Here is a 27,526-nt window from a genome sequence, read left to right as displayed (position 1 = left end):
ACACATTAACCAAATCATAAGCCTGTTTCTACTGCATGTGTGTAATGTGCTCTAAATCTCTCAAAACTGCATCTGGTATTTTCATTTAGTGTCAAGGGTTTATCAAAAATAAACAAGAAATACGAAGGACATTTTTTTTTTTCTATGAAGGCTATTTACTAAAATGATCTAAATTCATTTCCAAAAGCTTAATTTTTTTAATAACGCAACAATTCGAGTGAGTTTTCCAGTGGCACACATTGCTTTTGTTGTTAAATGAACACCTGAATAAACAAGGTGCTCTATGAGCAGACACTGCCTGCCTGACTGTGTCCCAGAGGGATGTGCTACGGCTCACTAAAAAACATTGCAAATGAAGGGGTGTGGTTATATGCTGTGGCAGTGCAGGTTTGAGGACCAACACCACAGGTGTGCATGGTTTACACAGACCGGAGTGATCTCAGTGTGATACTGACCAGCAGTCAGGATTACACCGCAAAGAGAATAAGGTATGTATGTATATTTGGTCATCTAATACTGTAAAAGCAGGTGTTTCTTTTAATATTAAGCTTTTGTAGAGGGAGCTGCTGACCTGATGTATGAAGCAGGAAATAGTGTTTGTTTTGTGCTTGTCACGCTTAGATTTCTTGATACCTGTTTCAAAGTAGATGTAAAGTAGAAGTCGCATACTGTCAAACAGGACTGATCAAGAAAAACTTGTCTGTCTGACTGAGCAGGTGGCTATTATATACACACACCTGTGCTACATGACCTGTATCACACTTACAGTACAATACATAACAGTGAAGACCCTTTAATGAAAGCTGCCTAATATTATAACTTAAACTGGAACATGTATTTCTGTTATCATGTTTAAGTTTCTTCTTTTTTTTTCAACATTGTATTTAGAAATGAACAATGTTGGCTTTTTTCCTTAATTTGAATGACATTTAGGGCACTATATTTGTAACATCAATTCTTCCTGTCTGGGTAGGATACAGGATATTCCTTAGAAAGTAAACACTGTTTGATGACATGCAGAAATTAAACATCTCAGGAATGTATGTTTCTCATTGTCAGCTGCTGTTTTTAGTTGTTCATCTTTACTGTTACTTGATTGGGAATACTTATATGGGTGAGGTGCTATAAAACGCAGCTTTAAAACTGCTCTTTAACCTCCTAGCTGAGTGGTTTTGTGTCGGAGGAAATAAAACCTATTAGCCTGAATAATAAAACCTGCTTGTGTGTGTGACATGACTAATAAAACTACAGATCTTCTGTTTTCAGGTCAAACAATGGCCAACTTTGGAGGACACGCCATACCCGGCACCTTTTTCCTGTTGTATGGCTTCTGGCTAACAGTGAAGCATGTTCTCCAACACTACTGGAGGACAACCCAGCCCAAAGGAAGGCAGGTCATGCCTCCTTTCTTCAAAAGGATGGATTACTTTGAAGGAGGATTCAAAATTTTTGCGTCATTTGTCGGTCAGTTTCCGTTCAAACCCATCTTAATTGCTCACAGTCTCTTGAACCCTTTTTTCTTTTTACAAATTATTACGATACAAACACAAAGTTTACTGTATTCTATTTGGATTTTATGCAATAGACCAATACAAAAGAACACATTTGTATTGATGAGGGTAAAACAAATGGTTTTCTATTTTTTTTTTTAGCGAACATGTCTCAAAAGATCTAAAAAATCATTTGTATCCATTCAATACATTTGCTGCAATTACTGTTGCAATGTTTTTGGAACTGAGCTTTTTGCCTGTTCTTCTTTGCAAAATATCTCAGTTCAGTCAGATTTGATGGAGAACATTTGTGAACATCTTGCAACAAATTCTTAGTTGGATTTAGGTCTGGACTAGATCACTGTAACACATAAATATCCCCTGTGGCCCTGGCTGTTTGTCCTGCTGGAAGGTGAACCTCTGCCTTTTTTGCTGCATCAAGCAGATATATATTTTTTAAATTTAGAATCGCACTTCATCAATCTTTACTTACTTCTTGACATTACCTACTTTATTTTAAATTGCCAGGAATATCCTATTGAGATACTATATCTTTTCTGGGCAGCAAAGACTTTCATACATAAATACATCAACAGAAACTGCAATGCTAAAAGACAAAAATAGTAATCACTATAAAACAAAACAAATCCAATACTAAAGTCAGAAACCTTTATTAAAAACTGCTTTAAAAAGTTGTTTAAAATGACTAAATGAAGGTAATTATTCTAAGTTTAGTGTATTCTAGAGGTTATCTTTTAAAATAAAGGACATATGTTTAGAAAGTAAATATGTATGAAACTGAGGAACAATCAAAAGTAAACCAAGACATTTCTGAAAGAGTATTTATTCTTTTCAACTCAGACCAGCTCTCCTGTCCTATGGTGCTGAAGAAACGCTTTCCCACACCATGATGCTGCCACCACCGCATTTCACCATTAGGATGTGCAGTGTTAATTGTAGGCACACATAACATTTATGGTCCTATCTGACCAAAGCACATTCTTCCACATGTTTTCTGTGCATCTTACATAAAGGCCAAACTTGTGAACTGCAAAAGTAAAACTATTGAGAGATTCTTCCACCTGAGCTGTGGATCCCTGAAGCTCCTCCAGAGTTATCATTTGCTTCTTCTCTGATTATTGCTCCAAAAAACCTACCCAAGTGGACTATTTACTGAGTAGGTGGCTTCTGTTGGAATTTGGTTGTCATAAAATGTACAAGATGGCTTTTATTTAGGAATTTGAGTAAAGAGGGCTGAATGTATGAATATTATACTTTTCAGAGTATTGTTTGTAAAACAAAAATTGAAAACCAAGCATCATTTTCCTTTTGACATTGTTGACCTGTCACATTAAATCCCAAATGCAACATGGTGAAGGTTGTGGTTGTTACATAACAAAATGTGGAATAGCCAAATTTTTCGAAGACGCTATATAACACTATATATAGCCCCTTCACCTGACATGCCTAATGTTGTGTCTGTGGCAGGTATAATGGTGGAGCAGTTTGTGGTGGACGGTCCACACGCCCACCTCTATGACCGGGAGAACGCCTCATGGGTTAAGCTGATGAACTGGCAGCACAGCACCATGTATCTGTTCTTTGGGATCTCAGGAGTAGCTCTGATTACAAGCATAACAATCAAACAGGTGCCAATTGGTGTTGACCGGCTTGCTCTCTCCTTTGCTCTCTTTGTTGAAGGTAAATAACATTTTATTATTGGGTTTCATTGCTGTTTCTTATGGAAGCAAATCGTTACCATATGTCAAATGAAAAAGCATTTTCAGAAATGCTTTTTCATTTTGAGAAAGTGGCTGCATTGTTTGACTCATAAATGAAATTAGTAATCAATAATCCTATTTGCATTTTAATTTTCTTCTTCAAGACTGCTCATTTATTTTTCAAAATATGCCCCAGCAAATAGATACCAAAATTCAATTTGAAATGTAAAATTTGAAAATGAAAAAGCATTTTCAGAAATGCTTTTTCAATTCAATTCAATTCAATTCAGTTTTATTTATATAGCGCCAATTCACAACACATGTTGTCTCAAGGCACTTCACAACAGTCAGGTACATACATTCCAATTAATCCTAACCATTGAACAGTGCAGTCAGAGTTAGCTTTTTATTCAAATTGGATAAAAAGTTTTTCTATCTAAGGAAACCCAGCAGATTGCATCCAGTCAGTGACTTGTAGCATTCCCTCCTCCCGGATGAGAATGTAGAGACAGTGGACAGTCACTGACGTTGACTTTGCAGCAATCTCTCATGCTGAGCATGCATGTAGCAACAGTGGAGAGGAAAAACTCCCTTTTAACAAGAAGAAACCTCCAGCAGAACCAGGCTCAATGTGAGCGGCCATCTGCCACGACCGACTGGGGGTTTGAGAGAATAGAGCAGAGACACAAAGAGAACAAAGAAGCACTGATCCAGGAGTACTTTCCATGGGAAGGAAAAGTAAATGTTAATGGATGTAGCTCCTTTAGTCGTGTCACCTAGAAAGAAAGAACAGATAAACTCTGAGCCAGTTTTCAAGGTTAGAGTCTGAAAGAAAGCACATATAATTAGTTACAGTAAAAGCTCAGTCAATTGCCATGTCTAGGAGAGAGAAAGGGTTAAACACTAAAAGACAGGGCTATGTGGATCATCGGTAGAGGGTGAGCATTAAGTTGTTGCCAGCAGAAGCTCCCCTCTCCAGAAAGGTGTCACAGGTAGACACAGAGCCAGGCCAGGTGTAGCTTCTAGGAAGAGAAAAGAGGGAGAACAAAGTTAAGAGCTGAAATAACAGCAAACAATGCAAAACTGGAGAGTAGTGTGAGAATGTAGCGAAGAGGGTGAAAGTGGTCATTATGTCCTCCAGCAGTCTAAGCCTATAGCAGCATAACTACACAGATAGTTTCAGTTCAGATTATTTACTTAAACGGTGCTTATTTACAACAATGTCGTCTCAAGGAACCCCACAAAGGGTCCCACTGATGGTCATTGTTATACTAAAAACCACAATGATTGGGATACCTCTCTCTGTCAGACTGATTATAACCATTGGAAAAGAGAAGGGGTCATACAGGTAGCAGAAATGGAGGGTATGTTTTTCATTTTAAGAATGTGGCTGCATTATTTGACCCATAAATAAAATTAGTAATCAATCATCCTGTTTGCATTTTCTTTTTCACGACTACACATTTTATGCCATAATCAAAAAGAAAACAAAGCAGACGTTTATTTTTCGTTTTCGTGGTCTGCCCGCAAAGTACTGCCCAGAACTCGAAAACGAAAAAGCGGGCGCAGCAGTGACGTCAGCAGCCGCTCTTCCTCAGCTCCCTGCTGACCGAGCTATCTTGTTCGGTAAGGGGCGCTGTGCACGTCAGCATTGCATTACATTGCAAACGTGCCGAGAAATTGCAGCAGAGCCAAGCTCAATTTGTGGCAGTGGCAGGCAGAACTGGCAGTTCTATTTCGTATAGGCTTAAAGGGCTGCGCCTCATAGAATCTGGGGTTACAGTACGTAACCTACGTTCCGGTGGCAGGCTGTGCCGGAATGCAGACGTGCACAGCGCCCCCTACCGAACAAAAACAGAACAAAAGAGCAAAGTGTACCGGAGGCAAATTCCTTGTTTGTATGTACGAACTTGGCAATAAAGCTGATTCTGAAGATGTGTAGCTCGGTCAGCAGGGAGCTGAGGAAGAGCGGCTGCTGACGTCACTCTGCTGCGCCCGCCGCTCAAAATGCTTTTTCCTTTTCGAGTTCTGGGCAGTACTTTGCGGGCAGACCACGAAAACAAAAAAGCAATGTCTGCTTTGTTTTCTTTTTGATCATGGCATAAAATGTGCAGTCGTGAAGAAGAAAATACAAATAGGATGATTGATTACTAATTTTATTTATGGGTCAAATAATGCAGCCACATTCTTAAAATGAAAAAGCATTTCAGCAAATACGTCTTCATTTTCAAATTTTAGATTTCAGATTGAATTTTGGTATCTATTTGCTGGGGCATATTTTGAAAAATAAATCTCAAATGTCTTTTTCATTTTAATTTAGTGAAAGAATGAGCAGTCTTGAAGAACATTAAAATGCAAATAGGATTATTGATAACTAATTTCATTTATGAGTCAAACAATGCAGCCACATTCTTAAAATGAAAAGCATTTCTGAAAATGCTTTTTCATTTGAAATATGGTAACGATTTGCTTCCATAGTTTATCTGATGTGTATAATAAGATTTATTTTGGATGTTACTCTCTCGAATCCCTCAGGATTTCTCTTCGTGTACCATGTGCACGGTCGGGAACCCCTCGATGCTCACATCCACTCCCTGCTGCTGTTTGCCGTGTTCGCCGGATCAGCCAGCACCCTGGTAGAGGTGGTCATAAGAAACAACATCCTTCTGGAGCTGTTCAGGGCAGACATGTTCATCCTGCAGGGCTCGTGGTTCTACCAGGTGATCTGACAAATCAAATTGTCTGACTACTTGTATCATTCAGCGTCTCCCTGGACAGAAACCGTTTGCAAGGTCAACTAAAGGTCAATTTGAGCTTTAGTTGACCTCCATGTTAGCCAGCTCCATAGGCTTTGACCTGTGTGTGTGTATGTAAAGGAGGATATAATTTAGTTTTTTGACTTGATTATAAATTTCCCTGCAGCTGCATCGGTTATCCAAATGTATGGCTAGAGTATCGACAAAGAAAAAACACCTACCTTGTACCTTTCTAATCGTGCTGACACCTATAGGGCCTGGTAAAAGTATTCACACTCCTCAAACTTTTCCACCTTTTTGGTCACATTACAACCACACATTTTATTGTATTTCAAGCATTGTGTTCAGCTCCCGTTAGTCAGAGACCTTAAATAAAATCCAGTGCAATTTATTGTCCATCTCAATATAGACATGCTCTGTGACGGCCTTAGAGGTTTGTTGGAGAACATTGTGTGAAGAAGCTTAAAGCAAAGTCAGGTTATAAAACGATATCCTGAACTTTGAACATTTCACACACCACTGTTCAATCAATCATCCTAAGATGGAGTATAAAACAAGTGCATACATGTGGAAGAAGATCAAATGTGATGAAAATGTGTGGTGAAAAGCTAACACTGCACATAACCCTGAGCACACCATCCCCACCATAAAACAAAGTGCTTGCCAGCATCCTGCCGAGGGGATGCTTCGCTTCAGAAGGGACAGGGAAGACGGTGAAAGTTGATGGGAAGAATAATGTAGCTAAATACAGGATAATCCTGAAAGAAAACCTGTTGCAGGCTGGAGACGATGAGAGACAAAGGTGGACCTTCAGCTTCCAGCAGAACAATGACCCTAAAAACACATCCAGAGCTAAAATGAAATGGTTTAGATCAAAGACCATTTGTGTACCAGAATGGCCCACTCAAATTCAAGACCTACAGGGGTTGGACAATGAAACTGAAACACCTGTCATTTTAGTGTGGGAGGTTTCATGGCTAAATTGGACCAGCCTGGTAGCCAGTCTTCATTGATTGCACATTGCACCAGTAAGAGCAGAGTGTGAAGGTTCAATTAGCAGGGTAAGAGCACAGTTTGGCTCAAAATATTGAAATGCACACAACATTATGGGTGACATACCAGAGTTCAAAAGAGGACAAATTGTTGGTGCACGTCTTGCTGGCGCATCTGTGACCAAGACAGCAAGTCTTTGTGATGTATCAAGAGCCACGGTATCCAGGGTAATGTCAGCATACCACCAAGAAGGATGAACCACATCCAACAGGATTAACTGTGGACGCAAGAGGAAGCTGTCTGAAAGGGATGTTCGGGTGCTAACCCGGATTGTATCCAAAAAACATAAAACCACGGCTGCCCAAATCACGGCAGAATTAAATGTGCACCTCAACTCTCCTGTTTCCACCAGAACTGTCCGTCGGGAGCTCCACAGGGTCAATATACACGGCCGGGCTGCTATAGCCAAACCTTTGGTCACTCATGCCAATGCCAAACATCGGTTTCAATGGTGCAAGGAGCGCAAATCTTGGGCTGTGGACAATGTGAAACATGTATTGTTCTCTGATGAGTCCACCTTTACTGTTTTCCCCACATCTGGGAGAGTTACGGTGTGGGGAAGCCCCAAAGAAGCGTACCACCCAGACTGTTGCATGCCCAGAGTGAAGCATGGGGGTGGATCAGTGATGGTTTGGGCTGCCATATCATGGCATTCCCTTGGCCCAATACAGGTGCTTCTCAAAATATTAGCATATTGTGATAAAGTTAATTATTTTCCATAATATAATGATGAAAATTTAACATTCATATATTTTAGATTCATTGCACACTAACTGAAATATTTCAGGTCTTTTATTGTCTTAATACGGATGATTGTGGCATACAGCTCATGAAAACCCAAAATTCCTATCTCACAAAATTAGCATATCATTAAAAGGGTCTCTAAACGAGCTATGAACCTAATCATCTGAATCAACGAGTTAACTCTAAACACCTGCAAAAGATTCCTGGGGCCTTTAAAACTCCCAGCCTGGTTCATCACTCAAAACCCCAATCATGGGTAAGACTGCCGACCTGACTGCTGTCCAGAAGGCCACTATTGACACCCTCAAGCAAGAGGGTAAGACACAGAAAGACATTTCTGAACGAATAGGCTGTTCCCAGAGTGCTGTATCAAGGCTCCTCAGTGGGAAGTCTGTGGGAAGGAAAAAGTGTGGCAGAAAACGCTGCACAACGAGAAGAGGTGACCAGACCCTGAGGAAGATTGTGGAGAAGGGCCGATTCCAGACCTTGGGGGACCTGCGGAAGCAGTGGACTGAGTGTGGAGTAGAAACATCCAGAGCCACCGTGCACAGGCATGTGCAGGAAATGGGCTACAGGTGCCGCATTCCCCTGACCTGGGCTACAGAGAAGCAGCACTGGACTGTTGCTCAGTGGTCCAAAGTACTTTTTTCGAATGAAAGAAAATTTTGCATGTCATTCAGAAATCAATGTGCTAGAGTCTGGAGGAAGACTGGGGAGAAGGAAATGCCAAAATGCCAGAAGTCCAGTGTCAAGTACCCACAGTCAGTGATGGTCTGGGGTGCCGTGTCAGCTGCTGGTGTTGGTCCACTGTGTTTTATCAAGGGCAGGATCAATGCAGCTAGCTATCAGGAGATTTTGGAGCACTTCATGCTTCCATCTGCTGAAAAGCTTTATGGAGATGAAGATTTCATTTTTCAGCACGACCTGGCACCTGCTCACAGTGCCAAAACCACTGGTAAATGGTTTACTGACCATGGTATCACTGTGCTCAATTGGCCTACCAACTCTCCTGACCTGAACCCCATAGAGAATCTGTGGGATATTGTGAAGAGAACGTTGAGAGACTCAAGACCCAACACTCTGGATGAGCTAAAGGCCGCTATCGAAGCATCCTGGGCCTCCATAAGACCTCAGCAGTGCCACAGGCTGATTGCCTCCATGCCACGCCGCATTGAAGCAGTCATTTCTGCAAAAGGATTCCCGACCAAGTATTGAGTGCATAACTGTACATGATTATTTGAAGGTTGACGTTTTTTGTATTAAAAACACTTTTCTTTTATTGGTCGGATGAAATATGCTAATTTTGTGAGATAGGAATTTTGGGTTTTCATGAGCTGTATGCCACAATCATCCGTATTAAGACAATAAAAGACCTGAAATATTTCAGTTAGTGTGCAATGAATCTAAAATATATGAATGTTAAATTTTCATCATTACATTATGGAAAATAATGAACTTTATTACAATATGCTAATATTTTGAGAAAGACCTGTACTTGTGCTAGATGGACGCGTCACTGCCAAGGACTACCGAACCATTCTTGAGGACCATGTGCATCCAATGGTTCAAACATTGTATCCTGAAGGCGGTGCCGTGTATCAGGATGACAATGCACCAATACACACAGCAAGACTGGTGAAAGATTGGTTTGATGACCATGAAAGTCAAGTTGAACATCTCCCATGGCCTGCGCAGTCACCAGATCTAAATATTATTGAGCCACTTTGGGGTGTTTTGGAGGAGCGAGTCAGGAAACGTTTTCCTCCACCAGTATCACGTAGTGACCTGGTCACTATCCTGCAAGAAGAATGGCTTAAAATCCCTCTGACCACTGTGCAGGACTTGTATATGTCATTCCCAAGACGAATTGACGCTGTATTGTCCGCAATAGGAGGCCCTACACCATACTAATAAATTATTGTGGTCTAAAACCAGGTGTTTCAGTTTCATTGTCCAACCCCTGTAAATCCAGCTGAAAATCCATCAAGATGTAAACACTGATTTTCACAGGCACAATCAAACCAATCTGACCAGGCTTTAGCTGTTTTGTAAAGAATGGGCAAAAAGACAGACTGTAGATGTACAAATATTTTGGAGAGATTCCCCAAGAGTAAAATGTTCTGACGTTTTTATCTCAGTGGAGCTGAATACTTTTCAGACTTATCTGTAAATAAAAAAACAACAAAAAACTGAAAATAATGTTTCCTGTTCCTCTCTTTATAATTATGCACTACTTTATCTTAGTCTGCCCAATAAAATCACAATAAAAACAATACGGTCTGTAGTTGTAACATGACAATTGTGGAGAAGTTGAGGGGTATGGATGCTTTAAAGGCACTGACTGAACATCAGTGATAATAGCTGGACAGATAATATCCGCTGCCTGTGAGGTCATTTGGTTCGTTCCCAGTCCTCTCGGTACAATAATCGACCTGTACAGCAGAATTGGAAGGTATTGACGGAGAAAGTGTGATTACTTTTGAAGATAATTGACAAATTATCTTCTTTTAAAACTTGTTTTCAACCCAAAGTCAATGGATAAACTGTCCAGAAAATGTGAAAAATATTTGCACATTTTTCAATCCAGAACATAAGAGGATAAGAGGAATATAGAAATCTACTCATGTTCATCAACTTTGGCTATATATTTGTCCTACCTATAGCCTTCTACTTTGTAAATATGTTGGCTTAATTATTGGCTCTTTTCTGTCGTTCCAGATTGGAGTTGTTCTTTACCCCTTAAATGGAGACAAGTGGGATTTGAAGCAACATGACAACATGATGTTCGTCACAATGTGCTTCTGCTGGCATTTAGCTCTGTCTCTGCTGTTGGTCACTTGCACCGCCTTCATAGTTTGGTTGTAAGTATCTCCTTTATCACGTCCGCATGTTTTAAAATGTTGAATAGTGGCTAAAGAGTTGGCCTGATCAGAGCAGAATAAAGTATCATTGTGTGCTTTAGAAAGCTGTTAATACACATTCATGTAAGGAGTTGTTTCAGGAAATTCTTTGCAGATTTGTTTTAAATTGTAGATTAGTGGAATTGGTTGACCATTATGAGACATTAATCAGGTGAGGTGAGGCTTTTTGAAATAACCGTTTCATTCCAAATTCAGGCTTCAAGGGTAAGTAAACATGATCAAGATTAACCAGTGCTGGAATGCAGAAAGAAAATAACTTTGTGGTTACAACATTGCAGAAAGTACTTAACAATAGAAGGAATGGGCATGGTGTGTTTACCAAGCTGAGAAAGCAGCTGTATATCTGCTGTATATCCCAAGTTCACTTGAGCTTAAAGTCACAAACTGATGGCCAGACATTCTCCTCCAGAGAGAAGAATTCATGGTTCCATTAACTACCACACGTCATCCATGTCCTGAAGCAGCAAAGTAGCTCCAGACCATTACATTGCCACCACTAACATGTTTAATAGCCATTCATCATAGCTACAATCAATTTTACACTTGATGTAACAGGACACACATGCTCCAAAAAGCAATTCTTTGTGTCGTCAGTCCACAGAATATTTTCTCAAAAGTCTTGAGGATTAAGATGTTTTTCAAACGGTTTCTGAGATAATCCCTGATTCAATGAGGGCTGCAATGATTTTTCTTATTATCACTTGTTAATTTGTCTGATAAACATTTTTTGATGTGAAACACTCGTACTCGTCGCCTTCCACTTCATCTGGGACTGGGTCGCAGGGGCAGCAGACTCAGTAAGAGACACCCAGACGTCCCTCTCCCCATACACCTCCTCCAGTTCGTCCAGGGGAATCCCAAGGCGTTCCCAGGCCAACCGAGAGACATAGTCCCTCCAGCGTGTCCTGGGCCTCCTCCCAGTGGGACGTGCCTGGAACATCTCCCGAGGAAGGCTTCCAGGAGGCATCCGGTATAGATGCCCGAGCCACCTCAACTGGCTCCTCTCGATGTGGAGGAGCAGCGGCTCTACTCCGAGCCCCTCCCAGATGGCCGAGCTCCTCACCCTATCTCTAAGGGAGTGCCCGGCCACCCTACGGAGGAAGCTCATTTCAGCCGCTTGTATCCGGGATCTCGTTCTTTCGGTCATGACCCAAAGTTCAAGCCCATAGGTGAGGGTGGAACGTAGAACGACCGGCACAGCGCCCCCATTACTTCAGCAGCCGCACCGATCCGTCTGTCCATCTCCCGCTCCATTCTTCCCCCACTCGTGAACAAGACCCCGAGATACTTAAACTCCTCCACTTGAGGCAGGAACTCCCTTCCAACCTGAAGAGGACAAGTCACCCTTTTCCGGTCGAGAACCATGGCCTCGGACTTGGAGGAACAAAACACATGTGGACCGGTTGGGCAAATCCCATGAACCCTCAAGTACCCTGTAGAGGGTATAGAGCTGGTCCAGTGTTCCACGGCCGGGACAAAAACCACACTGCTCCTCCTGAAGCCGAGGTTCGACTATCGGCCAGATTCTCCTTACCAGGGAGGCTGAGGAGTGTGATCCCCCTAAAGTTGGAACACACCCTCCGGTCTCCCTTCTTATGAAGGGAGACCACCATCCCAGTCTGGCAGTTTAGAGGCACTGTCCCTGACCGCCACCGAATGTTGAAGAGGCGTGTCAACCATGACAGTCCCACAACATCCAGAGACTTGAGGAACTCAGGGTGGATCTTATCCACCCCCGAAGCCTTGCCACCGCGGAGCTTTTTAACCACATCGGTGACTTCAGCCTGGGTGATGAAAGCGTCCCCAGCCAGAGAAAGTCCTCAGCCTCTGCTTCCACCAGGGAATGCGTTACAGCAGGATTGATGAGATCCCCCAAGTACTCCTTCCACCACCCGATAATATCCCCAGTCGAGGTCAGCACCTCCCCACCCACAGGCGAAGCACTGCTTCCCCCTCCTGAGGTGCCGGACGGTTTGTCAGAATCGCTTCGCGGCCAACCGATCTGAAACATTTAAATGTAATAAAAAAAAAAAAAAAGCAAACTAGTCCAAACAAGGCAAATTTGTTTTGCACAGCGATATATGTCACAATTGTGATACTGAATGTTAATCTTCGGATAGATTTTGTATATCAGCTGCACCAGTAAATCTATGACATTTATTATCTATTTTTCTCCTCACATTTTATATTTGTGATGGGTCATTAAGCAGCCTAACACAAGGTATTTGGAAAAATGGTATTTAGTTTGAGTTCACTTAAGGGCTTTTTATCTTTGTTCTAACAGTACCACAAGGCGATGTTCTGCAAAAAGACGGGATATAGAGATCGGAATGCGAAACACATCCTCCAAAACCAGCTCTCAGAAAGCTCTACTCGAAGAGTCAGACGAAGAGTGAAATGCTGGTTTCTGCTCATACTGATTAAATTTCATATTATTCTGTGTTAACTAGAAAATAATGCTTCATATGTGTAAAAAAAAGCCTAATATTTTGCTTAATGTGCTTTAGCTTTTCGAAATACAAATAAAAAGAGAAATCTAAACATTAGTGTGGTTTATTTTTGGTTCTTCCAAAGAAAAAGGAAGACCTTGACAACAAAGAAACGTGGTAACTTGAAACATACGATCAGCTTTTAAATACATCACCTTGTAAGAGAACACAGAAATCACAACGTTCATATAAATTCAACCATATCTGATTTATGAAATAAACATGACAAAAAAAGTGGAAAATCACTCATCAAAAAGGAAATATCCAGAAAGCACAGGGTCTACTATCTTTTTCAAAAGCTCGGCTTACAAATGATTTGGGCTGTAACAATGTGGAGAACGTGAGGGAGAAATACATATGAAAACGTCAACTCCCTCAAACGGAGAACATGTCAGTCTCATCCAAGGCTGAAACACTCACTGTGAGGCTGGATCGAGTTAACAGCCACAAACATTTACCGCTGACTCATCAGATCACTGCTGAGGGGCAGCTGGAGGATCAGGTGCACATTTAGGTGAAGGTGCTGTTGTGACAACCACCGTTGAAACGGGTTTGGGGGAACCAGCTGCGACGTGGTGCTGCAACTGCTGTGTCGGGACGGTTTGTATTCGAACCTGTGAATCATTTGGAAACAAACAAGAAAAAAAAAAAAAAAAAACAGACCACAAGTGAAACATTACATTCAGAACCAAAGCTTGCAGCACAAGTGGGTTTTGTCTTCACTAGTTGTCATAATCGATGAGGTAGACCAATGATTTATTGACAATATCTTTAGTTGACACATAATCTTCATTTATAAAAAAGTGTTTTTCTTAAGCTCTGTCCACAAGGGTACATCCCCAAAAGTGTTTGGTCGTTAAGGCTTTCCGTCCACATGGATCCGGCGTTTTGGGAAACCAAAAACGATCATTTCTGAAAACCGCATTATTTTGAAATTTTCAATTTTTTATTTTTCCATGTTTTGGTGTTTTTTCGTGTTTACACTCGAAAGGCGTCTTTTCTGAACAAATGATGTCGTATCTCCACCCTTCCCTGTAACCCGCATCCGCCTCACTCTCACAGAACAACAAACATGGGGCTTTTCAGTGTTGCGTTCATACGAAGGCAAATACTAGAATCTACTGCTCCTCATGTTCAACCACGTCTTCACCAGATAAAGCTCTCCTTTTGAAGCTTGATTGTTCTTTTTCGCTGCCATGTTGCTGTGTTTCCCGCGCACGAGTTGCCTGCGCATGCCCGGTGCTTTTGTCGTGTTTCTGTAGCAGTGTAACAGGGCTCGGCATTTTTACAGAAATCGCTTTTGAAACGATACCATTTTCGTCTTCGTGTAGACTATGCCTTAAAGTTATTAAATGTTTCCTCCAACAGACTGCTACTGGGAGAAACAGCTATTGTATTGCCTAATTAGCTTAATCTCAACTGTACTTTCAAAGGAATCACGGTGGATAAAGCGTCTTCCTCAGCATCAAGGGCCGGATCAGACAGTTTTTCTAAGCTTTTCCAAGCAGTAGTGGTGTAAAGTATTGGAGTATTTCATGTTGGGTTACGATAAGCGGATAATGAGTAACAGAGATGAGCATCTGATGAGACATCGCTCCAGGGCTACTGATGAGCCAACGGAAAAGACAGTTATTTTTTGAAGATGCTGAATAACGCTCTATACATTTAGACACGAGGCCTATCTGGTACGTCTCCCATTAAATAAAAGTCTGGGGAAACTTTCAGACTAGAACCTAGGCCTAAGTGACTGTATGTATGTTAATGTGCAGACCTTTCTACAGCGTAGCATATTTTGTTATTTTTCAATTGCATACATAATGTTAATGAACACATTCTAATCCAAACAAGCTAATACAACAATACCTTTATAGTCACACATGTCAAATTTAGCTTAAAATAAATAAATAAAACAAATCTTTGGAGGAAAATAAGCTCCCCCTGACGAATCAACTAATAAAAACATTTATTAGATTAATAATAATCATAAAACAATGTTGTTAGTGGCAGCCCTAGATCAGAGCATTATCCGTAATATGAAAAAAAAATTGTTTTCTGGAACAAGTTCGTTGGGTTTTCATGCCCCATACTAACCTGTGTTGCCTGCCCTTGCTGCTGAAGCTGCTGGAATTGTTGTGCTGTGACAAAACTGACCGGCTTGTTCCCCGCTATTAGTTTTGTTCCAGCAGGCATCGTGGTCAGGATAATGTTCCTGCCGAGGCTGCTGATACTGCTCAGGAAAAAAAACAAGGCTCAAATAACATATAAACAGGAGAACTTCAAGCTGAAAAGAGTGTTTTATTGAAATAGTAATAATACTATTAGACTTACTTTGTATTGAGATTTCCTTTGACTATTGGAGTCGTCACAACACTCTTGCTCTTCAGGGGTTGGTTGAGGACAGAGAGGGGCACAGTGATCCTTGCAGGTAGCTTACCCTACAGAACACAATCAGGCAAAAATGATACTAACCCCTGAGTCTGCTTGTGGGGGGGTTCTTTAAAAAATAATTGCTCCTTAAGAAGAGTAGCATTTACTGTAAGAGTCCCTCTGCATTCTAGTAAATCGCAATCAGAGATCATCTCAGTATCTAACAGTCACTTCAATAACCATCCAACATTGGATTTTACTTTCTTGCATCCAACTCAAATTTTTGTTTAAGTATTATTCAAAGCATTGGAGATGGGATTTCTATGGCTGAAGTGAAACAAAATACCCCTAAAAAATGTGGTTACTCAAAGGATGTAACTACTCCAGTCTTCTGCCGTGTGATTGCATGGATAATCTTTTGAAATCTACTGGCCCTTTATGTGAAGGGCGTTGCGAGGGAGTCCTCCATCTGCAGTTTTGGCCAAAGGTTTTACAATAAAAGCATAAACATAATATTTATTACTGAACTTCAGCATACTTCGGCACACCTAACAAACACCCTGGCTGTAATGTTGGTGGAAAAAAAACCTTTGGTCTTGCTTGCACAGTGCCTTGCAAAAGTATTAATAAAATCTTCGATTTCGTTTTCACATTACAACGACTTTAATGGATTTTAATGTGACTGACCAACAGCAACTAACAGAATTTGTAAAGAGGAATGAACATGACATGCATTTACATTTCTTTAACAAATAAAAATCTGAAAAGTGTGGTGCAACTTAGCATTAAAGTATTAAAGTAAAGGAGGGTTAATGTCTCGTTTCTCACACTTTTTATTTGCAAAAAAACTAAAAACCTTTAGATTCCACTTTATAATATTCCCACTACTTTGTGTTGGTTTATCACATCAATTTCCAATTAAACACGTTGAAGTTCATGATTGTAAATGTGAAATGTTTAAGGGGTCTGAATACTTTGGAAGGCACTGTATATCTAAAGCCTAATCCCTTAAACTGACATTCGTTGGTGAAAACTCTTTTACCTTCACAGTAATTTTCTTACCGTTTGTGTTGTAACAACTGAAGCAGGCACTTGTCTCACAGTAGCTGTAGCTGCTCCTAAGGACAGAGGTGAACTGGACCCTCCGGGAGCCACGGTGATCCCTTTAGCTCCAGCCACAACGCTAGCAGCCATGGTCACAATGTTGGCACATGTAGACGCTGTCAGTGGTTTGCTGCCACTGGCTGTTGTCATTGTGATGGTCTGACCCTGCTTCTGTGGAATAACCCCAAGGCCTGGCATTATTCGAATGGTTGCGCTGCTCTTGTCTGGGGACGCCACGGTGGAGAAGGTCCTGGATTTTTGGTCTGCCACGCTGACAGCTAAAGTCGGCATCAACCTTATGGCCGTGTCTCCTCCAGCCTTCAGCAAGGTGGAGGCAACGGGGCCTGATTTAGTTGTCTGTGCTTCCCTGGTGCTGGGTGGGGTACCAGAGGCAGAGGATGAAGGGTGAGGTGGAGCTACGTGTAGAGTGGCTGATATGCTCTTGCTGCCTGTGCCGGCCCCACCCAAGAAGTCAGAAGTTAGTTTTACGGTCGCAACCGGAGATTTGGCAAGAGTAGCCATCATGTCTGGGGTTATCCGCAGCACTGTCTGGCCTTTGGCGTCTGTGGTGATGGAGGACGGGGGGAGGCGGAGGACGTCTTTACCCTGGATGCGCAAGTTTGTTGCAGTTATTGGAATTCTTGCTCCACCTGGAGTCTTCATTCCCAGCTGTCCAGTGATGGAAACCTGTAGACAAATGGAAGCAGCAGATACAATTATTAAACTCATTAATTACCTCCTGGCTTACTTCTTCAGAAATATGGATTGCTGTTACTCCTGTCTCAACATGCCTTTATCCTCCCTTCATCTTAGAAGTTCTGCTAATAAAACAATGACATCTGAGGGACTGGCCCATCCATGCCCCTTAAATCCATTTAATAACTGTGCCAGCCTCTGCAGATTTAAAAGAAAAATCCTTAAGAAAGGTCAACCTTGCATGCTGGAAGAAAAGTCTTTACCTGTTTGATGTTTGGCGTGGTGACACCTTGCAGCACAGCTGGAGAAGTGGGGTTGTTAGCGGGGCTACGCGGAGATCCAGTCTGAGGCTTGGTTACAGTAAGAGCTGACACAGAAAGGGTGGTTGGAACATGGACTGGACTACCACCAGATGGACCTCTTAGAGGCACAGAAACAACTGCCTGTTGCGCAAAAGAAAAACAAAATATTTGTACTGTCTCATGCAAAGTGGTCATACCCCTGGAACTTTTCAGCCTGCTGTCTATCCGATAGACTGTGATGTCACCCTTGGTCTTCATGATGTTCTCTAACAAACCTCTGAGGTCTTCATAGAACAGCTGAATTGACAGATTAATTTACACGCTCTATTTACTAATTAGGTGACTTCTGAATGCAATCAACTGCATTGGATTTTATTTAGAGCATCAAAGAAAGGATGAAGGTGTGCACAAATGGACGCCACAGTTTTAAAAATGTATCCTTTTCTTTCCACTCTGTGCTGTGTTGCTGTCTTATGAAATTCCAGTGAAATTCATTGAAGTTTATGGTTGCAACATAACAAAATCCACATGACGCAATTTATATTTACATACCTGGTGGCAGATACAGAGCTCATTGCTGATGCCTAATGTCTAAAAATCTGAGTTTGTACTTGCTTGTAATTCTATAGCAAGACGCAAAAATAGCTCTACCGAGCAGACAGCATCACTCTGCACTGATGCTGTTTAAATGGGGCTTTATGCATGCATTTAGCTGAAGACTTGCCCTTGTGTATGTATATTTATGTTGATCCCATACAGAGCGCCCTGCGTGGTATTCTCAGACTAATTACCGGTAAGTGTCTAGAGAAAGATGGTGTTAATTTTTTTAGCAGGGGAAGATGAATGGACTTGATGGGGTCAGGGATGCAACAGAAACTACACCTAAAAGAAATACACCGCAAAAAAATCAGACCTTTGCTTTAAAAATGTATTAAGTGGAAATTACCAGTATGTAATCTCACTGATATTTGACTACTTATATTTTTTACAATGTGATACATTTTTAACATCAACTGGTGCTTTATTCCACTGTCTGATGGTTAGCAGCTTCAGGTTTTGATTCGGAAACACCGTTGTTATTCCTCCAGTCAGGTGGTGTTAATATAGTTTTGAGGAAAACCTCTGCTAATTAAAACAATAAAAAAAGTAAAGTAAAATAATTCTCTCATTGGTCACTTTTGCATCCTTTTGGGTTTGTGGTTGAACAAGGAAGACCTGCTAATGATTCTAGTCCAAAAAAGCAACATCAAAACAGTTAAAGAAAGTGGAGGTGATTGCACTAATTGTTGAATTAACCTTAAGTGTTTAATGTACCTGTGAAATGCCCTTAGCCGCCACTGACACAGGCATCCGGATCTGGTGAGAAGTCTGATGCATCAGTGTGGCCTGCTGAGCGACCGCTGATGGACCCAGGCCAGGCTGAGTGGAAACAACCCGCACCTGCGGGAGGGAGCCCGCTGCCAGGTGACTCACTATCCGAGCGGCTTGCTGGGAAGTTACCGGCTGTGAGGCAGGTGGACAAGCCTGACTCGTGGGCAGGATTGTTCCCAACTGAGGCAGGGATGGAGGAGAGACAAGGAGAACACTGCGAGAGAAAGAAGAAGATGCACATTTCAAACTGCATGAAAATGAAACTAAAGTACTGAACAAAAGACAGCTTTAGTTTAACTGACCCTGGGCTGGTTTTGGTCGTATCTGGGACTCCAGTCTTTGTTGGTGTGGTAGCAGAGAGAGGTAGTGGTGATTTGGGAGTTCCAGGAGTGTTTGGGGTGGGAGTTGTAGGGACAGGAGACATTGAATTACAGCCTAAGTCCAGTCCTGCCTCCAGAGATCCAGGTGTTTTGCTGCTTCCGTCTTTACTTCCAGATTTCTACAATATGAACACAAGAAAGACCTTTTTTTGTAACTAAACGTAAAAAACAAATTTCAGGCAGCCAAGCCCCAATCAGTAGAGGCTTGCAAAATTCACACCCCTTGAACCTCTTTCAAAAGCACAAATCTCAATTAGGAATTTATGTGATAGCTGCAGAGACCCAAAGCTCAGGTTGGAGAATCGGTGGCCCAAACGACTATTAGTCATGTGCTTCACCAATAAAGCTTTAATGGAGGAGAGGCAAAAAGAAAACCATTATTGAAAAATGCCACAAGAAGTCTTGTTTTGAGTCTCTGTTCAAGTAATTTAAAAAAAACATCAATAGAGTAGAATAAGGTGATTTGGTCAGAAAAGAACAAAATTTATCATTTTGGTCCAGAAGCAAAGTGCTATGTGTGACAGAAAACTAACACCACACATCATCGCCATGGTGAAACACAGTGGTGGCAGCATTGTCCTGTGGGGATGCTCTTCTTCAGCAGAAACAGGGAGTTGTAAGGAAGATGTATGGAGCTAAATTAGTACATTTAAGGCAATGGACTCACCGGTTTAGACGCTGGTTTGGGTTTTTGCTGCTGAGCTTTTCTTGCTTTGGCAGCTGCAGCCTGAGCTTGGTGGATCCTCTCTGAATGAAGAAGAGAAAACTCTAATTTCACACTGTTTTCAGATCAAGAAATGACTAAAACAAATTGCAAAATGCATCATAAAAAATAAAAAAAACTAACAATGTCTTCCCAATAAACAATAACTTACATGGAAAGACACATGCTTTCAGTGTAAAAACTTCAATGGATAATTATTGACCTAATTATGTAGTTTTTACCCGGAATTATGTTTTTCATGCATTTCTAAGGCATATTCCCGCTTACCAAACTCTTCTTGACTGCGGTGGCGGTGCAGGTAAATCCACAGTTTGCGGCCGATGTCATACTTCACACAGGGGTCCTTCTCATAGTGAAGTCTATCCAGTGCCCCACTGACGACTGTGTTCACCTAAAGGGAAGAGAGGCTATCCATTAACAGGCAAACTGAGAAGACAAATGCAAAGAAATCAAGGAAGGCATGCAAAACCCCAAACCTTTACTATAATCACGTAAAAAGCAAAACAACCAGAATGATAGGGTAAAATAACTGCTGTACTTGTGCACTTGTGACGTCTGGAGCAAGAAACTGTGAGTCTTTCAAAAGTTCACAGATCTCCGCCCTTGTTCCCTCTCCATTGGGTAACCGGGCAGCTGCATCCCGAACTAGAACAAAATTGGTAAATACAGGCAGAATTATTGTCAAGTTATGTTTTATAAAAGGAAACCCTTTGTGTTCCTGCATGCTTAAATATAAGAGTTCTAACCCAGAGAGAGGATGGTGACGTAGGGTGGCCGGTCAGAGCGAAGCAGCGTGTGCTCTCTAGCTTTATTCAGTGACATTTCCTTATCAAATACACCTTTAACTGGGCCCACCACGGACTCAAAGCCGTGCATCCTGAAGGTAAACGCTTTGTGAGGCTGGTTATATCGCTGCTGTTCCTAAGGCACAAACCATTAGACGACTTAGAGGGCTCAGTTTGGGATAAACAAAAAGTGTAAGGTTGTGTAAATTCAGCACCACCACACACAAACCTGGACTTGAAACACTTGCTTCTCGTCTCCAGTGCTGGGCCGCACCACATAGTCAGTTGAACTGCAGAAATACGGGCAACAAACAATTATTTTGATGCTGCAAAAAAGGCAAGAAATACAGCAACGTGTTCGTGAAAGGCTTACAGTTTCGGTGTGGATGATGTAAGATCCAACATGTCTTCATTTTCTGTCTGTATTCAAAAACAGCGTCACATAAAGTGAAGATCTGAAAATCATAAACAATAATTTAAGTAAAATAGAATATTTGTACTACCTTGACAATAAAATCTTTGGAGTCCAGCCAGAGCTGACAGAGCGCACTGAGATCCTTCTCTGTATCCTGAGAGGGGCCTAAAAGAAACCATTGGTGTCACCTGGCTTGGATCAAATCATTCTGGGTACAAAACACAAACACCAAGAAGGTATGTCAATAAATGTGCTCTCTTACCAATCCATCTCCACTGCTGGAACTCATCAACAAACTCCACAAACGGAGAAAAGCCACTAGGGAGCGCCATCATGCCATCTGACCAACACACAAAGGAAAAAGCCAGAGATTTGGCTCGTTCAGTTCAGATCAGAAGTTTACATACGTTCATCGTGGACATAGACTGGGTGACTGTGGCTCAATGGAAAGAGCAGATGTTTATGCAAGTGAATTGTCTATCCAGGGTTTTTTTTTTATACCCCTCCTCAGGTGAAAGAAACTTCTGCTCCAAAATTGACAGCTTTAAGGACAACTGAAATTTGCAGCAGCGAACAGAGGTCAAATGTCTTCTGGAGAATGTTTTGATGGTCAGATGAGACTAAGATGGAGTTATTGGGTCACAGTGAGCAGAAGAATGTCCTACCGTGAGGGTTTCAAACCTATGCACACTGTTACCAGCATAGTGGTGGCAGCATCATGCTGGGTGTTCTGCTGTGCGAGGTCTGACAGCATTGCACTAAAAGGGGTTGGAAAAATGTTTTAGAATGAAGAAAATGGCCTAACTCAAGTCTCAAGAGATGCCTTGATGGAGAGTCTGAGGTTTTCTGAACCACTGAATCAAAATGAAGCAACTGTGTAGACTATAATTATATAGAATGCTGTTGAAGTTGGAAAGGAGGCAAAAATATATTTATTTAAAAACTGGATCATTTCAGCGTTGTCAGAGTTATCTAACACTTCTCTGAAAAACCATCACAATACAGTACAAGAGCGATGTAACGAAGCTTCCTCTGGGGAGTTGGCTTGATACGTGACCAGTAGAACCTACTTGCATTGATAATTCTACGTCTTAAGATTGATACCGAGTTGAGCTGTCTGCTTTGTTTTAAACTTCACCATTAAAATATGTCAGAAAACCATCTAACTTAAATTAACTCTACCAATTCTGAAAGGAATAGTGGTCAAATATTCAGAGAGATTTAAACTAGTAGCTCACTGATAGCTATAGTAGGTGTGTAGTTTCATTTGAAACTTGCTAGAAGACATTAAACGAAATATCAGTGGGGGTTTATGTACATATTTAAGCCTGTATGTATCATTCTGACCCTTTGTGAACTAAAGAAAATCCACAAAAAAGTGAAACTTGGTGTGAAACATATCATTTTAGCTAAAGTGATGATTATTATTTACCTTTAGTCTCTCCTGCAAGAAACTGGAGAGCTTGAAGAACCAGATCAGACCAGCATGAGGCTGATGAAAACCATGCATTGAGAGAACTGGCTGGAGAGGACTGCCACATCTGAACCTTTTCCTCCAACTGAGTGATCAAAACCAATCAGTTATCTGGTAACACACTTGATTCTAATTATAATTATACGACACTTTAACATAAGAACATACCATTAAGGTACTGGCAAGACCTTCTGCTCTGAAGATGTTTTCCAACAAGCTGAAGAAACTGGCGGTTATTTCCTCAACTGCGACAGGGCTGCTTTGAGATTCTTCCACAATTCTGCAATAATAAAAAAAGACCCAAGACTCGAGCAATTTGTCAAAAAACAACTGTTTCAAACCTTATGACGTTCTCAAGGAACTAGACTCACTCCTCCTTGATGTTGGTGAGAGGGGTGGAAGGCGCGTCTGGCAAAGAGTTGATGATGTTCACTGGTGGGGCTGAGCAGGAGTCTGAAGGTGTCAGAGTTTCACAAGGATCCTCAGATTCCACTTTTATTCCCTTCAGTTTCTTCTTCTTTCTGTCATCTCTTATCTTCTTCTTGGGCAGCAACAGGTCAAAGAGTGCTGGTTGATGAAAAAGAAAGAGGTCACGTCTGAGTGAAAATCTTGAAGGAAGAGCTGTTTACGTTAAGCATATTTACTTACGCAAAGCCCCCTTCCGACCAATGTTTGCTCTTGATAGTACATCGCCGAGGTGGATATCAGAGGTTACCAAGTCTGGATGATCCTTGAAAGACCAAATGACTCATAACATACACAAGGAAAGATTAAATACTGCTCATTTCTTGGCTACAATCACAACTTACTGGCTGGCGTTTCCTTTTCTCACGATGGTGATGCAGCATGACTTTCAAGTCCAGTTCGCCTAGTTCTACTTTTTCTGTAAAGAAAACAAAACAAAGAAAACACAAAAAGATCTTAAGCACAAAAACTCTCCCTCTCCCCTTAAAGCAATGCTGTCACCATATAGCAGAAATTCACTGACCTGTAATCTTCATGTCTGGGGTGGAGAGGCTAGGAAGAACTCTGAGCGAGACAGTAGGAGCGGGAGATGAGGGAGACTGAGGGGCAGGATTCCACAATGAGATATCTGGGATACAAAATGGTGGAAAACAGAAAAGCCATGGTCAACGAAATGACACCCAATTCATTATAATATTATTGTGATGTTTCCTGGTTTTAAACTGTGCATTTTCAGCTGTTGGATGTGTCCAATGGCTCATTCAGTTAAGAAATCAGAAATTTAATTTAATTGTATGGCTGCGTGAGGCAATAGGATTCCAACAATGTGTCATCAGTCCAAACATTTCCAGACTTACATTTCTAGAGTTGCCCTTTTTTAGCTCATTTTTAAGTAGAAATTCACAAGTTCACAATTAATTTATGGCAGACGTTTCTATATATGGATGGATGGATGGATAAACATTTTAGAAAACTGGAATAAGAAATTAAGTCTGGAAATATTTTTTTTACTTTTACCATACTGATCTAGATCTGGAAAATGTCATACTCGTGTAGGAACCATGTTTAAATAAACCAAAATACAGGTATGAACTGTTAGCAGTGACAGAAATCAAACAGAAGACTGACCACCATCATCATCAGAGGAAGCATTGCTGTCTTCACACTCAGTTTTGACCTCCTTCAGGATGCGGCTTAGTCTTCTTCTCACTCTTGACTCACGCATTTCAGTCTGAGTCTTGTTTGGCAGTCGTCTTTTTGGTGGAAAGTCCAGGCCGTTCTGAACTGCAAAGTCAAGCAGCTCCTTTTTCAACGACAACAACAAAAAAACAGTAAGATGAAGGAGTAGGCTGTGGGGTAATCAACTAAATTGGTATTATGCAAAATAAATAACGGAACCTTTCTGGAGACGAGAATCTGCTTCAAGAGTCTGTGGTAATACTGCTGAAGGGAATGCAGCTGGCGCTTCCTTTGGGATTTGGCACACAGCTGTCTGTACTTGACCACTTCCGGATTGAAGTAACCATCTACATGAAGAAGATTTTAGTATTTATGACATCTGACAACAATTTATCTGCAAAACGTCCCCAATTAAGCTTTATGTTAATACAACACCGGAGGACTAATGGTTTCAATATTGAAATGAAAGAATGCAAAAATTAAGATGGTTAAAATATTTCTTTAAAAACAAGTCATTAATAACTACAAATAATTTAAAAAAGCAGTAAAAAAATATTCTGGATTTTAAGATTCTGTATATTTGTTTGTGTTGTTTTTGATCACATTCTTTTCAACTATTGGACTTTATTTTGTCATTTATTTATTAATCCTTATCTAGCGTAGAATTTGAAAGTCTGAAGGTGCCAAAATTGAATAAAGTTATAAAATTAAATTAGATTTAAATAAATCCTTAATTAATACAAATGAAATTGAAAATAAATACACAGTAAAATGCATTAAGCTGATAATCAATTAAAAATTGTAACATATTTATTTTATTTAAAAAAAGCTTATGTAAAATTGTTGAATATTTATTTACATGTTTCGTTGATGTGTGCTGTAATACATCATGTGTTTATTTATTCTGTCATTGGCAGGAGACATCGCTGCTCTGGTCAACTGCTCTGAAGTTGAGCTGCTGTGTGGGTTAACCAATCAAATGTTGGGGTCCATTTAAAGTGCTGCAGTGAAAGTATAAATTCATTTTGTATTTTGAATATATTTTAAGGAATAAAATATATTTTAAGGAATTAATATATTTTAGCATTTACAAAGAAATGAACAACAGTTAATTTATTACATTGTGGCACCACTGGCACTCTACAAATCACAAGTAATCCTACTAAATAATGAATTAACTGAACATGCTCGGGGACTATGATGCAGCCCTAAGAGTAATAATAAGTTAAAGAAAGGCACCTCTGAACAGCCTCTGTGCGAGATGGAGCGGATTTCCAAAGTTAAAGTTTGTGTTGTTGAACAGGTCCCTGATGGTGCGGTCCTGCTCTTCTATGTTGTCAGGAAACTGGGGGAGAAACTGTTGAAGATGTTGTCTCTGAGAGTCTGTCAGTACTTCATTCCAGGTGTTTTCACTCAGCACGGAAAAGAAAATGTCAGGCTGTGGAAAAAGGAACAAAGTCAACATGTCAGCCAAATCACATATATAATCTGCAAATGTGTTCTAGTTTCCAGATATCCAAAATCAGACATCTTACATCCTCCAGCAGATCCTCTGGGAGATCCACTTTACAGTTCCCAAGCATGCACTCCTCTGTGATTTGTCCTCCGTCTTCCTCTTTTGGATCCAGAGGGTCTGTCAGCATGTGTTCAAGCGGATCCATCCCTCTCTACTCCAAGCTTCAAACAGAAAAACGCACGACGACCACAATGTCTTTCTGATCTTCCTCCTCCTTTATGCTCCTCCTGATGCTGTTCTATGGGTCATCGGTTCTGCCTACTAACGGTGATCATTTTACCAAGAAGTAGAGAATAATCTGTTATCAAAGCATTCTCCAGTGCCACATCAGTCTATAGAGTAACGTAGCACTACTTCGCGCATGAAAATGAGGACAAAATCATGTTAAAAAGCTGCCAGACCTCAGCTAATCTGACTGCTAGTAGTGACCTAGTAGCACAGATATTAGCTAAGCTAAGTTTAAAAAGACACTAAACGCTTACGTTTCGACTTCAACAGTCAGCACGGATATGATTTTGTTTGGTGTATTTTGTTTATAAGGTGCAATGTAATAAATGAGCGAAAACATCAAGTAAAGCTGTCTTACCTGACAACGCTTGTTTTTAAAATAAAAGGGAAGTGTTTCCCTGTTGCACTTTTTTTTTTGTTCTACTGAAAATGGATGCCAAAGGTGCGTGCTGCTGCCCCCAGGAGGACATGGACTGTAAGTACAGACGTTCAATTTTACGCAAAACGAATGCAAAACCTTGAACAGCTGTAAAATGTTTAGTGGGTATTAATAAATTGGGTTTTTAATACTTTTTTTTACCATTTTCTAATCTCCGTCAAAGACAGACTTAACCAAAACCATTAAACAAAATAATGGTCCTAGAAAACATCACATCAAGTTCACAAAGATTGAAATCAACAGCTTTACAACCCTACTTTGATTTCTGCAAAATTTGTTTTATTATCAGTTGTTATCGCACCTGCAAATAGGGAATTTAATTTTAAATTTTGTAAATGATGTGCTATTGCCTTGTGGTTTATGCAGTACATTGTGCAATGTACAATACAGTACATTGTCTTGTAAAAATATTCATACCTTTTGAAGCTTGTCACTCAACAGCTTCAACATATTTTGATGTATATTTAGGCCCGAGCAGGAAAACTGCAAGGGCCTATTGTAGTCGCTCGAATTCTTATTATTTCTTTATTCCGTTTGGTCATTGCGGGGCAATACGGGGACTTTGCCATACCCCAAAAGTCACCAAACTTCACCCAAAATTGTCCCCCAACGAAAATTCTTGATCCTTAATGTCGTCATCAGTGGGCGTGGCCAAACCACGTAGTCACGCCCCCAAACGTGAGATAGGCCGAACCGTAAATCGTACAGATCTGAAATTCGGCACAATGCTAGAGCTCCTCAAACAAACAAAAAAAGTCTCTCGTGGGTATGTCCTACAATGCACAGGAAGTCGGCCATGTTGGGTCAAAGGCCAATTTTTGCCCGTTTTTCAATTTTACTCACCTCGAACTTTAACGAACTCCTCCTAGGGATTTTGAGCTATTGGGTTCATATTTGGTCAACATGC

At 40.9% G+C, this 27,526-nt stretch overlaps 2 protein-coding genes across 3 annotated transcripts; one reads left to right on the top strand and one right to left on the bottom strand.

Moving 5' to 3' along the window:
• Window positions 1–99: 99 nt before the first annotated feature.
• Window positions 100–13,226, top strand: tmem45b (transmembrane protein 45B). The gene is made up of 6 exons (XM_047379070.1): window positions 100–488; window positions 1,267–1,464; window positions 2,979–3,191; window positions 5,747–5,931; window positions 10,483–10,625; window positions 12,970–13,226. The coding sequence occupies exons 2-6, from the start codon at window positions 1,275–1,277 to the stop codon at window positions 13,079–13,081; spliced, it is 843 nt and encodes a 280-aa protein (XP_047235026.1). The 5' UTR covers window positions 100–488; window positions 1,267–1,274; the 3' UTR covers window positions 13,082–13,226.
• On the bottom strand, window positions 13,223–26,627 carry nfrkb (nuclear factor related to kappaB binding protein). 2 transcript variants are annotated; one of them, XM_047379068.1, is made up of 26 exons: window positions 26,539–26,627; window positions 25,972–26,213; window positions 25,676–25,874; window positions 24,656–24,783; window positions 24,386–24,560; window positions 23,781–23,885; window positions 23,602–23,675; window positions 23,441–23,522; window positions 23,164–23,359; window positions 22,961–23,072; window positions 22,751–22,877; window positions 21,581–21,658; window positions 21,407–21,483; window positions 21,277–21,323; window positions 21,133–21,193; window positions 20,865–21,039; window positions 20,657–20,763; window positions 20,386–20,509; window positions 20,062–20,141; window positions 19,317–19,513; window positions 18,958–19,228; window positions 17,605–17,784; window positions 16,604–17,332; window positions 15,503–15,609; window positions 15,266–15,401; window positions 13,223–13,788 (listed from the first exon to the last, which is right to left on the bottom strand). In XM_047379068.1, the coding sequence occupies exons 2-26, from the start codon at window positions 26,095–26,097 to the stop codon at window positions 13,648–13,650; spliced, it is 3,834 nt and encodes a 1,277-aa protein (XP_047235024.1). In that variant the 5' UTR covers window positions 26,098–26,213; window positions 26,539–26,627; the 3' UTR covers window positions 13,223–13,647. The 2 variants fall into 2 exon arrangements, with proteins under 2 accessions (XP_047235024.1, XP_047235025.1); XM_047379069.1 differs by having other exon boundaries at window positions 25,972–26,113; window positions 26,539–26,608.
• Window positions 26,628–27,526: the final 899 nt, after the last annotated feature.

This window comes from Girardinichthys multiradiatus, chromosome 11 (genome assembly GCF_021462225.1).
Source record: "Girardinichthys multiradiatus isolate DD_20200921_A chromosome 11, DD_fGirMul_XY1, whole genome shotgun sequence".
Classification (NCBI taxonomy): Eukaryota; Metazoa; Chordata; class Actinopteri; order Cyprinodontiformes; family Goodeidae; genus Girardinichthys; species Girardinichthys multiradiatus.
The sequence above is the reverse complement of the archived record's forward strand: the minus strand, read 5'-3'. Positions and strand labels throughout refer to the sequence as shown.

Excerpts from the sequence above, each read along its gene's own strand:
- nfrkb (XM_047379068.1), bottom strand. The coding sequence starts at position 26,097 with ATGGATCCGCTTGAACACATGCTGACAGACCCTCTGGATCCAAAAGAG. Across the intron at positions 21,040-21,132 it reads AGCAAGTGTTTCAAGTCCAG|GAACAGCAGCGATATAACCA; the intron begins GTTTGTGTGTGG and ends TTTGTGCCTTAG. Across the intron at positions 20,764-20,864 it reads CGTCACCATCCTCTCTCTGG|TTCGGGATGCAGCTGCCCGG; the intron begins GTTAGAACTCTT and ends ATTTTGTTCTAG.
- tmem45b (XM_047379070.1), top strand. The coding sequence starts at position 1,275 with ATGGCCAACTTTGGAGGACACGCCATACCCGGCACCTTTTTCCTGTTG. Across the intron at positions 3,192-5,746 it reads CTTTGCTCTCTTTGTTGAAG|GATTTCTCTTCGTGTACCAT; the intron begins GTAAATAACATT and ends CGAATCCCTCAG. Across the intron at positions 10,626-12,969 it reads ACCGCCTTCATAGTTTGGTT|TACCACAAGGCGATGTTCTG; the intron begins GTAAGTATCTCC and ends TTGTTCTAACAG.